Source organism: Scomber japonicus, chromosome 14 (assembly GCF_027409825.1).
Source record: "Scomber japonicus isolate fScoJap1 chromosome 14, fScoJap1.pri, whole genome shotgun sequence".
Classification (NCBI taxonomy): Eukaryota; Metazoa; Chordata; class Actinopteri; order Scombriformes; family Scombridae; genus Scomber; species Scomber japonicus.
The window spans coordinates 24157469-24174857 of record NC_070591.1 but is presented as its reverse complement, the minus strand read 5'-3'; the positions used below and the strand labels follow the sequence as shown (position 1 = coordinate 24174857).

The 17389-nt window shown below is 41.9% G+C and overlaps 2 protein-coding genes across 2 annotated transcripts in view; one reads left to right on the top strand and one right to left on the bottom strand.

Moving 5' to 3' along the window:
- fhip2a (FHF complex subunit HOOK interacting protein 2) overlaps positions 1-17389 on the top strand; it is a 229426-nt gene that overhangs the window by 157692 nt on the left and 54345 nt on the right. The window lies entirely within an intron of this gene.
- zmp:0000000755 (phosphofurin acidic cluster sorting protein 2) overlaps positions 1-17389 on the bottom strand; it is a 45195-nt gene that overhangs the window by 14141 nt on the left and 13665 nt on the right. Inside the window, exons 2-5 of the mRNA XM_053333325.1 lie at positions 11694-11781; positions 3450-3539; positions 2871-2996; positions 867-1029 (exon numbers count right to left, since the gene is read on the bottom strand). Coding sequence (XP_053189300.1) covers positions 867-1029; positions 2871-2996; positions 3450-3539; positions 11694-11781 — 467 coding nt within the window. The remainder of the gene's footprint in view (positions 1-866; positions 1030-2870; positions 2997-3449; positions 3540-11693; positions 11782-17389) is intronic.

Here is a 17389-nt window from a genome sequence, read left to right as displayed (position 1 = left end):
GAATGATGAAGAAAATATATGGTAATGCAAAAACGTCCTCTGTGCACATAATTAAATGCTAAATTTGCCTGATGAAATGAAATGAAACTCTTATTATATGCAAATGAGCTGGTAGAGCTTGTTTTCCGACCCGTTTCCGATTAAGTTTTAATGCCGTTTGGGCTGTTGAAGTGTTTTACTGTTGTTCTGTTATTTCATGGCAGATTTCATTGGCTTGAACAGTCACATTCCTTCAGAGGCAGCTTTAACTGCATGTTTGACAGCTGACAGGGCAGGTGAAGGAAGGTCTACTTTTTTAAAATTTTATTTAAATAACTAATTCAGACTTCCTTTTGTCTGTGACCCATCCTGTTTTATGTTCCTCGATGGGATGGATGTTATTAAAAATCACTGCAGAGAGCAGAAAGATAAACATCTTTCTTTCCCCTCGCAGTGACACAAGTTTAATACTTGGTGCATGAGCTCATCTGTTATGTTTGAGCGGCCTCCTTAATAACATCCAGAACAGCGAGGGATCAGCATAGCGGGATGAAGGCGTGGAGTCCGAGCAGGCCCCGATACCCCTCTCCCCCCCTCCCTCCCCTGTCCAGAATTAGAGCGGTGTAAGGTAATAGGCCCTACATCTGTTCAACTCTCAAATCAACATTACAACCATAGCTGAGGAGAATAACATATCCTTGGCCATAGGCTGGTCTGGGATTCTGTCCTCGGTTGAGAAATAGGAGCCATGTGGAAGGAGGGGAGAGGCCTGAGCAGGGAGGGCTGGCTGCAGGGGTGGAGGCTAAAATTACAGACAGGATTTGGGAGGGCGGCACGGCCCGTCTAACAGACCCGTGAAGGGGGGAACTGGAGATGACTGTGCCCACCTGAGGTTTTGGTCTTTTGGCCGGCCTGTCCGCTACCGTCCTCGTGGTCGATGGGTTGGCTGGACAGCGAGTACACGCTGATCTCCGCCACACGCACTGGCGCCTCCTTCACGTTGCTATGGAGACCCAAAATCTGTCCTCCGTCTGTCGGGTGTTGCATCACCTGGACATAGGCGGAATAACATTAAAGCTGTTTCCATTCAAATAACACGGCATTCAATGAATAGGCTCTAAAAGCAGTTTATACAAGATGCTTCAGTTTAGTTTGATCATATTATCTTCATGTTGAATAAATAAGAGCGCAGGACTTCGATACATGGAATTCATCTCTTTCTACATCAGCTCCTCTGAGATGCCTTCATATCCCGAACAATCTCTGCATCTATCAATCACTCAGAGGAGACATGTTGGAGCAGCACAGAACAAATAATATCTCTTCATCTGACTGGCGAGAATGAAAGAATTTTATCTCTCCCTCTACTGAGCCGAAACCGATCCAGCAGAGATTGAGACGGCTTCCTTTACACTTGGAAGAGATTTACCGACTGATTACAAGCTGACAGCTATGCAATCTCTACATGAATCTTAATTTGAACAATGCGGCGTTTCCGTCGCAAGTGTCTAATTGAGCCGAGCCCAATTTGCTCGCGTCGCCCGGTTGCCCCGCGCCGTTCCGTTCTGAATCAGACGAAAAGGGACGAGCTCTCATTCTGAGCGCTATCTGGGGGGCGGGAGGGGGGGGGTGTGCTTTCGATATTTCGTTTGATGAATTGCCACACAGGGAGTAAGCTCATTTCGGTTAACACTGGCAGGGGTGTACTCGAATGCTCCGGGCAAAGTCCAATAAGTGACTCCCCTCCCACATAATGCCCCCGATAGATTCGGAACGAGGGCATGGGAGAGTTTACTCTACAGCAGATGACAGCGTAATTACCCAACAGGATACAATAATGGCCAATCGAGCTTTATTCATAGACGTCTGTGGGTAGTTTATGGCAGGGAGCAACAGAACAGCAAAGTACTTGAGTGGTATTTTAAATAGCAGTAATGCATTGGTCTTGTTTTCAGATTTCAGTCGATTCCTGTCCTGGGGCTACTGCTGGAAAGTTACTTAGGCCGAGCGAGGACAGCATCAGCGTATCGGGGATGCTGTAATTACAATAGCAGAAATGTTACCTTTGCTTCTCCATTTCAAAGTGAAATCTGGCATTCAATATGTCTCAGTCACTCTCAAACTCCTGAGATTATATCCCGAGATGGGCAATTTCAATATCGACCTGTTTCTGCTATACACAGCCCGATTTATAACCCTCCTCCACCCCCCCCACTGTTCCCCATTACAACACTGGTACACAGCGGCTCTGCACAACATTGCAAGTGAATGACCCACAGCACAGAATGTTACAATTAACAGCAGCATGCAGTTTCATTTTATGATTTATGATCTCCACCGCTGACATCAATAAACAAGTGAGCTGAGACACTTTGGGTGATGTAACTGCATGTCCGGCTCAGGATCTGCTTTGCATGTCACCCACGTACTGTGTAGCAAAACATAAGCAGATATACCAAACATTAAATGTCTCGGGTGAAGGGCCGAAACATCTTAATGGTGTAGATCTCTGCATTTAATGAAGATCCAGAGTGGGCATTATATCGGCTCCTAGTCCATTATTCATGTATCGCATGGCTGAATGCACTGTTTTGAGGGAAAGTGCATATGAAGCTAGCTCCAGATGGCCCATAATCTCACACAGCAGTATGTGTGATGAGCATGAATCATCTAAAATTATGTGAGGCACTCTCTCTCTCTCTCTTTCTCTCTCTCTTTCTATCTCTCTCTCTCTTTCTCTCTCTGGCAAGCGAGACATGGTACACAGACACTAATAGCTGTGTCAATCACTGTCAGTGCAAAATTACATGTTTCTCAAGAGAAATTAAACAGCTCACAATGAAACATGACATGAAATGATTGAAAGCAATGCCCCAGGCACCGTGCAGTACCTCGGCCATATTGATAACTCCCACAGCCAAAGTCTTGTAACCCAGGATGGTTCGATTCTTGTAGCGTTTCCTCCTCTGCAGCATGATCTGCAGTCTGTTGGCGTCCCTCTTCAGAAAATGGGGGTACTATAAATAAACAGAAAATAAAGTCAGATAAACAATGCAGACCACATTGTTTATTCATCAGCCTTGATATGAAAACCCGCATGGAGGCTTATTTCAAAAAAATGTGTTTTCATTACTTCATAAGAACACAAATTCTCCAGTTTTGTGCAACAATTGAAATAAACAGTATCTGCATGTAATTTCTTCTATTTCTTGTAAAAACACCCATAACAAGGATTTCTAAAATAACAAAAAAGCCACAGCCTAAGTTAATCTATACTAAATTCTGTAAACATACACGTTTAAGTATTGGTGACTATTTTGAACTTCACACTAAGTTGGGGGAAAAGAGCAGCTGACACCAGTGAAGTAGAGAAGGAACTGTAGTGTGGATGAAGTGTTCAACACAATCCTGCCTGTCAAGTAACTGTCATGTGAGTGTGAGAATTCACGGTATAATGACAGAGCGCTTGCCTGTAGTGAAAATGTGAGCTCCAGATCCGTCTCCATCAGTCCGCTGGGTGGGAGGACGTACTCATTTGATCTGAGAAGACGTTTAGAACCCTGAAAGATAAAAATCACATATTTCATATAAACATATAAATGATGGACCTTCAAGATTGACACATACTGTATAAGCAGTCACTATTGTTATTTTATTTGATCTATTTATTTATTTTGCTCACATGTGACTCAGATCTGGGGGTTTTTTTCATAATAGTGTGAACAGCAAAAATCACATGGAATCTATTCTCTCCAACTGTGATTTAGGCCACTTTCACGTGTGATTTTCAGTCTGAATAGTACTATTACAATTCATACAACTTCAACGTCACAATTCTGTAGTGTGAGCCAAGATTCGCCAAGTGAATCTTGGCTCGCTCTTCTCATCCTCATTATCATCTGCTGAAGAACTGGCTTCCACTGCATATCACTTTATAAATGAAACCGTAAACACTGACTTCAGTGGCCTCCACGTTTACTTCTGTACAACAGCGTGCTGCATATGATGTCTTTGTTATTGTTATTCAGGACCGTGACTAGTTCACGCTGGAATCTGATATTGAAAAACATTGTAAAAAATAATGTGAACAGTCAAACAAAAACATGAGATTTGAGCAATAAATCTGAATTGGGAATTAAGGTATTCAGTGTGAACGTAGCCTCAGATCAGGACAACAAGCTAGCAAAAGTGATTAAAGATGAAAAAATCTAATCTATGTATTTCTTAGAAATAAGCTTAGAACTCTAGTAAAGATGAATTTACATATGCCTATATGCCTTTAGCCAAAAATATTGTTGCTAATTTAGCAAGCTAACAAATGATTGGTTTTCACATAGTAAGCTAGCAAGCTAACAAGAGACATAAGTTAGCTAACTTAAACAGCTTATTGTATGTATTATATGGTATATTAGTTTATAGAGTGGTATTAATATTTCATTGTCTAAGTAAAAAAGACAAAGCTAGCATTGTCCGCTAGATAAAGGTTCGCTGTTAGCAAAGTCCCCTCCACAAACAGATGGTCTGATAGCTTCCAGCGTTTTTCATGTCATTGACCTTCTTTCAAATCAACTTCCTCACAAAAACCTTCTTTGTAATATTAGTAAAATGTTTTCTATTTTCTTTCACAAAAAGGATGTGTTGTAGGAGTAGTGTGACCGTTAAATACCAATAGCAACCATCATTTTGCTGAATTTCCAGATTAGTGTTCACCAGCCATTTAACATCCATACGCTCCCTTTGAAATAAAGAACAATCCTCACAAATCCCATATAGCATGTTGCTTCTTAAGCCTATATCTATTGAGAGAACAGGGACCAAGTGGGCAAGCCTTATTTTAGTACCAGCCTGCTTCACATTCACACATTTATGCAGATTCACACCTTGAGGCAGCCTAGTACAAACAGTCCTCCACCCCCTCTCTGCTTCTAGAAAACAGTGCTACTAAAACTACTTAAAAAGGGGTCAGATGCTTTGCTAAGAGACATATTATCGAGAGCTGCTGAAACCTTCACAGGTTGACCCACCTGATGTTACGACTCAATACAGCAACAACCTTTTTCACCAGCCTGAGTCACCAACCTCTAAACTCACAGTCTCAGAAATAACTTGGTTATGCCTGGAGCAGGATGTATAATCCATGTGGAAATATGCCTATCACTGAGGAGAAAATACATATGCTGAGAGGAGAAGAATACACTATACAGACCCATGTACGTCGGCCGTAACAATAACATCAATATGTTCTTTCAAAGCATGTGGTTTCCTGTTATTATGTTGCATGTTCTTTATAAGACATCACCAGCCTGTGTTAGCTGCTACTCAAGACCAAATGTAGTTGTATTATCTAATGCCTGCTATTCTGGCCACAGGTGCCTGCTAATTCTGATACTGGCACAAAGCTGGCATGGCCAAACACTAAAGGGATTTAAATGCCACAGGTTGCTGCACTGTATTCCAAATTTAAGAACACCAACACACAGTGTGTCCTCAGAGGACCCGTCTTAGCCCTTAGCATGTTTCTTCTGCGTGCCTCTGGATTAAAGTCTATCGTGTTCCTCGTCAAATTACGTTTTAACTCAACGACTAAGCTTCTTTTTTTAAACTTCTCATCATCTCGAAACAAGGAGTGTGAACACGATAACGCAAACAGCTTGTCAAGTCTTCACCATTTTTATGTCAAGCTGTGAGAGCTGAAGACCGGCATCTGTTGTGTAATATTTGGCAACTCAGACGTCCACTGACTGTAAAAATTTCATAAGTCCTCTAAGCTTAGTTCAGGTATCTGCAAAACCTGTCAATTGAATTAGGTAAGACTTGGTGAGCAGTGTGGGTCAGTAAGGATATCCTGTATCTGGCTTAATACCCCGGGGAGAAACTCTTTAATAGTATGATCCCGTCAGTGCGACATTGGATCCTAATGTCATCAGAGCTGCTAAATCATGTAACGGATACCAAATGAAATGGCTGGGTGTGTGCAGAGGTATCCTAACAGGGTACCGGAGGGTGGGGGAGTTTTATTCAAAAATGCAGTGGTGTCTTTGTAGGATCAACACCTGCAACGTCAAGGCAAAAAATACCTAAAAATACTAACTTCCAATAGTAGCACCTGAGCACTGTTGTCTCAGAGAAAGGGAGCCATGGGTTTTTAATTACTGGCACTAGTCATTCTTGATCACAGTTTACATGTTTGGCCTCTCCTGTGATGTACCTGTGTGTGTTACAGATTCCTCCTACAGTGGTGTGAAAGCATGTGTGTTTTACCCCCGTGGGCTCCTGCTAAATGCACGCGTTTGACTTTTGTCCAATGCATGCTGGGACAGACAGAAGTAAGTAGGTAGAGCATATGCTAAAATTAAAAAAAATAGTTTAATACTTAGATGTTAAATGCAGCACTTCTGATACTTTACCACTTTAAAATCATATCCGATGTCCTCAGAATAAAAAGCAGTTAAAAAAGTTAATCCTCACAACACATCAAGTATCGTGCTTACTGCAAAAAAAAAAAAAAAAAAGAAAAAAAAAGTCAAGCAGTGTTGCATCCGATGTCTTAATGTATAACCTTCACTTCCAGCACCTTTTTCTTCTATGTCACAATTCCTGAGTGAACAGCTGGAAGTGTGAAAGTGTGATCTCCAATGCTACTGTGATAAAATAAACCTGTGTGATAGCAGTCCAATAACCCTTTGTGTGTTTATTGTAGATATATAGTTACATTGGCTATCATCTCACTCCGTAATGAATATGTTCTAAATATACACAGACAGGTGCAATGACAGGTCAGATTAAATAAAACAGAAGTCTGAAGAACTAAAGGAAACATGAGACTTAAGTATCTGGCTGTAATGTGCTTTTTTTCTACCCAGCATCATGGCTCATTATGCTCATGAGAAGAACATGCTGTCGGTACCTCGACAGTAGCTGAAGCGCTTGTTTTTGTAATCTAAAGAGAAAAAAAAGAGGGTAAATCTCTGTCTGTGTCTGACCTTGTCACTAACTTGGGCTCCACAAAGAAGCCCTGTATGCACTCTTTTCTCATGCTCGGTGGCTGGTACAATGAATCAAGGCACAAAAGCCGAGCACTCTCAAACTGCCTGACATGCATTAACAATACAGAGCCTTGGCAAGGAAAGCTTGTACTCAATGTCCTTTGCCCCCCCCCCCAGCCCCCTCCCTCTTTTTTCTTTTTTTTTCTCTCTCTCGCACTCTCTGCTCAGCTACAAGCTTCTCCACTGTCTTTTCTGGGGCCAGATGGGGGAATGTTACAACCCCTCGGCTTTACCAAAGTCCACGAGCCTGTGGGAAAACAAGTCGAAAAAACTTCTCAAGGTTACTTTAAATTCTCTAAATTGGCTCCCCTGTTTGCAGCAAAGACAAGAGGTGATTTGGGGTCAGGACAAAAAACTCTGTGTGCAATTGTATTAAAAGAAGTTTTAAAAGCGTTTAGAGACTTCTACTTTCACCAGACACACACTGATCCAGTCACACACACACACACGCACAAATAATTGGATCATATCAGAGTGTACTGCAAATGGAAGTGCTTTGGACAGTGGCTTGCGCTATAATGAGGATTGCACGCCTTTCCTATCATAATCCAGCTGACATCAATGTCTGGCTAAAACTCCAGGGAACTGCACCCAGAAAACGACAGGACACAAAATACATAATGGTATGTGCGCATGTAGTAGCAGACAACTGTGCAGAACATGTAGCAGGGGTCTGTGTGAGGAGGCCTGAGTTACTCGCAGTGACCCGGCGGTCTCCAGGGTGAGAGACAGACGACTCCTGGAGATTTAACTGCAACCTCATCATCCTTGCTGCTGTGGCTTCGGGAGACCATCCAAATGGTTAGCCATTTACAGCGGCTGTGTGTGCAATGCAGGCCACTTAACCTGATGAGACCCAGAGAGGGGAAAGAGACGGTCACTGTGTGCTGAACAAAGACGCGATGACATGCGGTAATGAGGCTTTGTCATTCACTGAAAACAAAACCCTCTCATTCCTCTGTCATCTTCTCAAACTGTCTCTTTATCCCCCCAGCGTCTCTGTTCTCTCTAACCAAACCTGCTGGAAATTGCATTTAATGCTCCAGTTCCGGAGCTGTGGTGAACAGAGCTTTGCTCGGCTGTCCTCCGGGCGGCTCAGCAGAAATGGAGATTTCACGCTCCGGAGACAACGTAGCTCATGGATAAAGCCACACTTGGTTGGTTGTTTTCTCCTTCAGGATGACAGTAAATAGGGGGGTGATTTGTTTCTCTGTAAAGGGAAACTATTATGCTTTTACTAATTTTCAGTCATGTGTATAATGTTACAATGTCAGATGCTCATATTAAACGTGGCCAAAGTGTCAAATAGTGATGTAAATGTATGTAGAGGTAATCCCTGTGAGCAAAAAGCACCGGCTTCAGACTGCTCTGAACACTCAGGTTCCAACACTTTTTTCTGATTTCAGCTCGAGCCGATGTCGACTCGTGACGGATTTCTTTATAAGGTCATCGGCTGCTGAGTTCACTGCTCTGTTAACATTATGGTATTTTTCTATTGCTTTGGGGGTAGTCACATCATGCCATGACTCAAGTTGAGCTGGTAAAGCTGTGACTGTCTTTCCACCACACGGCAGCACAAAGTAAAATAAACATTTCACCTGTTGGAAGTGTGCTCGTCATCTGCAGCTCTTCATCAAACATCATCATCATTGTTTGTACTATTCCTCCCTGCTTTATTTCTAACTGAGAGCTCCAAATATCTCCATATGTTGTGTCAACATGTTTTAACTGCTCTACTGCTCTACTAAGTCTGTGATGAACATGTTTCATTTTCTGTAAATTCTTCACAATAAAAGTCACCCTTTATTTAGCCATTTAATCGTTTTTAATATGAAGCAGTAAAGAAGCAACTTAACACGACTCTGATAAAGCTACATCATGACAGGATTGCGGAAAGCTGGCCAATCATAACAGAGTGGGTCCATCAGGAGGCGGGAGGTTTAAGGAGACAGGAGCTAAAACTGCCTGTTAGTAGACAGAGGCTGAACTGAGGGGCATAAAGACCCAGTATTAGATAAATAAGGAGTTTTTTTGAACTGTGACTCATGCAAAGTGACTCTAGTGGAGTCCCAGAATAAAAATACAGAGATGGAAATGAGTATAATAGCTCTTTCAAATACAGCCCTGTATTGCCAAAAATGTCAATTAAATATAATAATGAGGGTGACAACAAAAAAGAGTCTTTAACAAAATAGTCAATTTCTGAGCTACAGTAATAAAAAACTCTTGTGTCTGCCAATCTCATCTACTCATTAAACCCGTCTGATAAAACAAGATGTTTCCTGTCTAATCTGGTTGCCTTTTCAACCTAACAACTCATTCCAGCTATGGTGATAATTACTTTTATAATTCCATTTTTCACTCTTCACAACTCTCATGCATATCAAAAATCTGCTGGTGTTAAGATGCTCCTAGGAATGCTCATATCCAATGTGGGTATAAATATTTACTCTGCCCTTAAATAAATCAGACATGCTGGGAAGACACACAGTGTGAGACATGGCACAGCTGACTTATTCCTACTTAGAAGCAAGTACTTAGAGAAAAGCTCAGGATTTGTGTAGCAGATAAAAGAGGGTGGGATGCATTTCATTAAAGGATAAAGTCTACATACTAGATTCTTACTTGTAAGTGTAAACAGTATTATGTGGTCAATGTAAAACTTTTGCTCAGACTTATGGTAAATTCTCTTCTGCTTGGATTTGTGAAGAAAGTTTGAATGACTTTTTCCTTGAAGAACTATTTTTACACGACCACCTCAGGTTACTGTGTTGATATGTGTTGTCTGTGCACACTTGGAGTATACTCACTGGTCTCAGTTCTCCCTCAGACTCAACTGTTTTGGAGGCAGCAGACCTTCATCTTCACAACTGCTACCAGACTTACTGCTGAGTCTGTTTTGAGTCAGTGAAGCCTGACTGCAGACTTACAACAATGTTTCAACAGCTCCTACAGTTCAGTCTAGTCTATGACCTGTGCAGTTGGGGTGCAGTAATATACTATACCTTTAAATGGACACTAGGGGTGTCACAATATGCTAGTTTCCATGATGATACCAAAATATCAAAACAATATTGCATAACACGAAATACACAATGTTGTAATATCACAAATACGTATCTATTATATTTGTTTTCTTTTTCTCTCTCCATCTTAAGTAGAAAGACAAAAACACACTCTGCCAACAGCATGTCAGTCAAATAAAACATTCTGAGAAAGAGAAACACCATCCTTCCTCTCAGAAAAGTCCCCTTTCTGTTTCAGGAATACTTTAGATTCCATGTAAAGGACGGGCTTATTGTTGAACCTGACACTACAGAAATACCAAGGAGGACACTCGGCTAACCTCACCTCGTTTCCACAGTTACTGTAGCACTGCTCTGCGGCATAGAGGGAATAAGTAGTAGCACTTTTGCCACAAGTTTGGATTATGATCATTGAAGCGCAACAGAACATAAAAATGTAAGCTTGTTCTGTGAGCAGCAAAGCTACAGTCCCTGTCAAATTAACTGGGTTGTTCACACTGACGCGCACACGCCAGTTCAGATGTTCACACATTCAAAACACATACTACCTCTCCTCTCCCTGGATTCCAAGTCCATTTACTCAGCCAACTACTGGTGCTTTCCTATTAATTATCTAGATATTAATAGCAAAAGTTTGCAGCATTGGAAAGACTTCAAAAGTGATAACTGAAATGTGTATTTTTATATATTTCAGTTAGGGGTGCAACGAATCAAAAAACTCACGGTTCGGATCGTTCCTCGGATCAGAGTCACGGATCGGATCATTTTTCGGATCAGCCAAAAAAAAATAGACGAGCGCGAGTATAAGGAAACAGACGTAGCACTAGAGGCAGCAGTTATCGTTACAGTAGTCACCGAAGTCTAGCCTACTTTTATTTTCCATACCCACTGTTCTACATGTTGTACACTGAGGACAATAAATCACAACGAGCCATAGTTTGCTTATTGAAAAGGGAACTGTTGCAGACTTTTACCCAGAGCGTGTTAAGTAGCTCTGTCCCTGGAACTAGCAGGAATGGTTACAGCTGTGTGTGGACTGAACATGCGCACATTTTTTTTTTTTTTTTCATAAATCAATCCGCGTATCATGCGTGTACCGAACCGAAATAGATGGTCCGAACGGATCACGGACCAATGATGATCCGTTGCAGGCCTAATTTCAGTCTTTTGTTACACATTCACGCCAAAAAGGAGGTTCTTTTGACTGTGGCATTTAAAATCATGAACAAACCGTGCAAGATAAACTTTGAATAACAACCTTGAGATAAGGAAACCTATGTTAGGACTGCAATCCTGTAGTTATAAAAATGCTTTGCCAATCAATGTAAGATGCTAAATCCGTCTTAGGGTGCTAATGCATGTGCTTTGAGTAGTAATGCTAGTCTGCCATTTAAGGTACCTGAGTGGATGTGACTCACCAGGGCTTCCTGTGTAGCTAAGAAGGTTTTTAATCAATCAGACGGATTAGTAACATGTCTTATCATCGTCTGGGCTTGGTGATTATGCTCTACCAAAGTACAGCCACAGTGAAAATTCAGAAACCGTGAGCCACACACTCCACACCGCTGTCACATGCTGCTGTTCAGTGTGTTACAACAGAGCTTTGTTTCTCCCATTGCACATGGAAGAATAATCCACCCACCTGTATTTTGACAGCTATAGACAGGGAATTCAGTTCTTTATCCAGTTCTTTGAGGACGACCAGCTTTTTCAGTGTGAGGCTGCAGAGCCTGTGCAAGAGAGAGGAAAAAGAAACACATTAGTGGCATGACAAACACAATACCAGCTCACGTTGATGACACGCTGTAGCATCTGGGGATGAAAAGCATGGCTAACAAAGCGGCACTCACTGCTGCCACATGTGGCTGAGACTCATGACTCTATTATTCCTTTGGTCTGCAGGTTTGACGGTAATAATGGAGCGCATCCGAGAATCGTGAGTGAACGGGAAAGCGAGCGAGTGTCGGAGAACGAAACTGAACAATCAAACGCTTTTCTATTCACAGTCGGAAAGTGTTGTGTTGCTTGTCATCACAGAAAAATCTATGATTGTGAAAGGATGATGCACCGAAGTGATGCAAAATTAGGACTGTTAGCTTTATGGAGAGTGGCATTGTGCAGATGCTCCAACACATCTGGTTTCATTATAACTGAATACAACAGGTAAGAACCACATACCTTTTATACTAAACACTACAGAGCGCTGCCATGCTCATATTCAGACTTGGTGAGGTACCAAAGAAATGTATTGTATTTAATGAGAAAAGCAAATGTAGGCCAGAGGGTCCCAGCAGACACCTCTCAGGTCAAGCCTGGTCACTGAGGAATACAAGAAGGGTAAAACCAGACACATGTTTAAATCCACACCTCCCTCATTCACCGGTCTACAATAATTTGTGACCTCTAAAATAAAAAATCCCTTCCCTTGACCGCACCCCCGTACACCTTCACTATGCAGCGAGACCCTCCGCACGAAGTCGACAACTCCCGAGCTAACTTTGCTGAACTTCCTCCTGACCCACTTTTCCCCCATCAGTCCCGTTGCTTTCAACTGCGATCAGTCTGAGCCGCAGTGGAAGAGGAGGAGGAGGAGGAGGAAAGACAAAGCAAACAAACAGCTATCCGAGTCACCCACTTTCCTCGAGGGCCGCTCTGCTCTGCTGCAACACTTGCTGACTTCATTCAGGCACTCCCTGCTGGGCTGAGTGTGATTCACTGAGACTCATCAAGTTCAAGCACAAAGAAAAAAATTGTGGCGCAAGCAACGATAGCGATAAGGGTGGCCTGTTCAGAGATGAATATCGTGGAGGGTAAACAAGACCAAATATGTGCTGTCTCATCACTTTTCTCCCTGTGCTGTATTTTCAACACTTCAACTAAAGGTTTGAGTTAGAGTAAGGAAATGTTTGTTTTACTGACTACCAGATGTTTCAATTGATTGCATATCAGTATATACTCAACCAATAAAGCTGATTGTGATTTTGCATTCAGAGATTCAAACACACTTATTCCCTATAGAAATTCAAATCTGCTATTTCATCTTAAATCCCTGTTTGCTATATTCTAGCCTCAGCTTTAACGGGAGGAGATGAGCAAGTTCACAACAACAACATAGACCAACAAGGTCGACCTACTGTGTCCTCCCACCAAATAATCAAGTAACAAAATCCCAACTCAGACATGACGTTAATCTGTGCAGACGTGCCACTTTCACGACAGCAGTGGCCCGGAGGAAAGACACCCAAAAATATCGATTTTGGATTTTTTTTTTTTTTTTTTACTTGGCTTATTTGGATTTAAAGATAAATGTGGCTGTTTCCAAAAATGCTTATTTCTCAAGGGAATGTTTGACTTTCATAAATCTCAGTGCATGTCTTTTCTGAACAATAATAATAATGATTTTTATTTGGTATTTATCCCACCAATGCTGATTTCATTATGGCAAAGGTTTTGATGAATATATATCTTCTTAGTAGTTTTAATTAATAACATTCACACCACAGACAGAGGGGAAGGAGGAGGAGATGGCTTAAGGTCATTAGATCCCACGAGAGGTTTATCCAAGCAGCCAACATTCAGATAGAATATTTCTTTAATGACAACATCAAATTTTCATCAGCTTGAATAAGAACTCGCCGTTCCTGTCTAGAATCTCCCATTGGCCCCAAATAGGCGATGACATATTTCTACGATTTTTTCTTACTGGAAGCGTTTATACGTAAATCGTTGGTCCACTTAGCGGTGCGATTATCTCAGTTACCGCATGTTGCGTTGCTGTAGAATAACTAATGCAGATCTATTTGAGGCTGGAGTAATTAAATGTTAAACCTTGTAGGATCCTGTAGGTGCCTGGATCCAGCTTGCCTTATGGTGAGGATGAGTCACCAGTCAGCCCCAGTTCTCCACCAGGGGGGGTAAAGGGAAGGGGGGGGGGGGTAGACAGAAAGCAGGACTGATGGTTTAACATCTTTATCCTGTCACAGCGCTCTCTCTCTCTCTCTCTCTCTCTTTATAGACTGGGATTCACATGTAATTAAAAAGGCTGCAGGCGCTGAAGGGGTCACCTAGGGAACCAGGGATTTTTTATTATTAGACAGAGGTGTTATCTCTACTCTTGCCTGCCACTGTGTTGTGTTGTAAGTGAAACTCGCGGCCATCTGTTCTGGCCTGGTGCCAGTTCGTCCTCCCCTTGTGCCCCAACCCCCCCCCCCCCCCACCCCCGGTGCCACTTCACTTTGCTACTCAAACAGTGACTGCAGGTGTGGCGCAAAATCACTAATCATGGTGCTAAAATAGCTGGCAGACACTGCTGCATACAAGCTGGTTCAAAGATAATTCAGACAGCGTTGTCTGTGGGGAAACGCTTTGTGATTACAAGAGTATGGGCGGGGGCTTTTTATATCTGGCCTCCCCCTCCACTTGACAAACATTAACACACACTCAAGATCAAAATAGAGGGGTGGGGGGGGGGTGTAGAAGCCCCTCAGAAGATACATTAATCTTCCAATTTTGGCATGTCAATTGCACATTCCTAGAGAGAGAGAGCCTGGGGTGGGATCGCAGCACGCCTCACTGTGCCAAACAGGACCAAAACAAAACAGTGTTATCAATGCCCAGAGAAGACCGGGTGGGTGGGGGATCTATACGGCGGTCTGCAGTTCAATATTTCGGGTGAAGTGACGGCAGAAAGCAAAGATAAGTGATACATTTTCTGTCTGGTTCCCAGCTGATAAGAGCCCGTGGGGGATATCCCTCTTTCAGTTTCAGTGCCTGCACCAGTTAAGCTGACACATGCCCTGCCAAGCTCTTCTGATTGGGTCATCATAGTTATAGACCGAGTGTATCGATCCTGTCAAGCACGCTAGTATACTGGTTATGAGTCTTCTGCTGGTTTTGGACATACTCGATATATATATATTAATAAATGTTAAAGCAGCACCACAAACTGCTGCTTTGAAAATGACCATGAAGTTAAATCAACATCACTTTAATAGAAGCTGAACTCGCTAACCTTCATGTAGGGGAGATCTATTGAAGGACTGTTTGTATCCAATTGAATATTTCAGATACAGTCTCTCTATTAATATTTTAAGTAATTATGTTTTTTAATTGTCTCAATTTGTAAAGCCATGCAGTAATCACAATCAGATCCTATGTAGAGTTGTGACTATTCATTAAATCAATTAATTAATTAACTGTAAATTAAATGAATAGCCAAGTATTTTGATAATACTTGAACTGTTATGTGTTGTTTTTGCAAATTCTCTGGTTCCAGCTCCTCAAATGTGAAAGTTTCCTTTGTTTCTTTAGTCCTCAATCACAATAAATACATATCTCTGGGTTGTGGCTTATTGGTCGAGACAAAACAAAACATTTGACTAAGTCGTCTTTTGTTTTGAGAAACAATGGGAAACATTTTTCACCATTTTCTGACATTTTGTAGACCAAAACACATTGAATAAACAAGATCAAATATTAAGCTGCATCCCTACTCCTGCCATAGACTAATTATAGTAAACAAATGTGTAGGTGAATCTATAAACTAATCTATAGTAAACAGATCTATTTCTAGATGACATCACTGCCATCATTGACGTGGACAGATGTGGAGAAAGTGACATACTGATAAATAACGGGGGGGGGGGGGGGGGGGGGGGGGTGGTATCTTTCAAAATGAGCAGTTATTGACCGCTCTGACTAACGGTGCCCAGTAGGTGCCTGAGCACTCTAAAGCTAATAGGTTTAGCCTATATGGCATCACTCACAGCGGCATGAGTAGCGCTGCTCCATCTAAGCCCATTAGTGCATCCAAGTCACTCACTGTACCGTCACTAACTGTTGACCTTTCCTGCCTCTAAAGTAAAGAAAGGCCATTAGATTACGAGGCCAATTCCCTCTTTTTAGATTAAACACAGTGCACTCAGTGATTTTCCAATATTACAAAAAAAAAACAAAAAAAACAAATGGAGGTGGCAAATGCTTCTTTTTATATGAAGCGAGGTAAAAGGCTTAGACAAGTAAGCTCTTCCACAGAGAAAAAGACCTTAAATCTAACAGCTCCTCAAACGTTGTTATTGTACACACTGTGGCAAAAAAAAAAAAAGCTAATCTTTGACTTTCTACCTACCTATAACTGCCTTATTATGGGGCTGAGCTTGGGACCATAAGCAGCCAGGGTTGATACATTAGCAGAGATCTAATGTGGAAATTAGAATAAACTCAGTAGGATTTCAATTTCAGAGCCTTTTAGACACAGTTTAAATGAGAGGAAGGAAAACTGTAATATGCCAAATCATAGCTTCCATTCGTCTTTATACATCACAGTTTGTTGGGAGTCTACCAGAAGACAGGAGGGGGGGGGGTCTTATTTTAGGGATTAAATCAATCATCATTTTGGTTATCAAATGTTCTGTTTTATGACAAAAGGTTAAAAACTGGGCAGTAAAACATTTCCATCTACATTGGCGCGAAATAGCTGAATCATTTCATGCCTCATCCGTTAACTTCTGCGGTATTAAATATTGGTTTAAACCTTAAAACATCACCATTAGTAGCTTAGTTATTGGCTGGGAAAAAGGAACTGAGGGGCTACTGGGTGAAGCCGCTGTATTTTGAAAGATGGTCAGTGTGTGTGTGTGGCTACGCTTGAATCCTTCCACCTTTTTTATCTGCGCTGGACAAACAAAACAACTTATCAGGCAGTACACTCAAACAGCCATGGTCAAATATTTGGTTTTAGATAAGAGGTCTGTGATTGTGGGTTATATGGCAGGATCTTATCTCCTGCCGCTTTGTCCACTTTTTTTTTTTTTTTTTTTTTTCCTGCTGAGAGTGACAGAAAAAAAAAAAAAAAAAAAAAAAGTTAACAAAGCTTTCGGCATTCCAGTGATGTGCAATTTTTAACACGTCATCACATAAAAAGCTGAAACGCCAGTAAAGAATGTCACCTACACAAGTGGAATGAATCAGGAGACAATCATGCTGCTATGTTTCGACCTCTCTCTCTCTCTCTCTGTGTCTCTGTCTGTCTCTCTCCCACTCTCTCTCTGGGTGAAAAACTTGGCCCGCCGGTATCGACGCGACGCTGCGACATCAGAGGAAACCGAATCGATTGCAGGGGAGAGGTAGATTAAAGCTGGACGGCTGAGAAGAAGTCAGGGAGCAGTGCTGGGGGAAACACATTCTACACAGTGAATAATCCTTTTTGTCATCCCCCTTTCTGACCTCGGCCTCTCCTGAGCTGGCTTTCTTTAAAAACACGCACACCAGTTTTCTCTGGAGTCGGGTCTCAAAAGAGAACTTCTGGCCAGACACCAAACTTCAGTCACTCATTGCTTT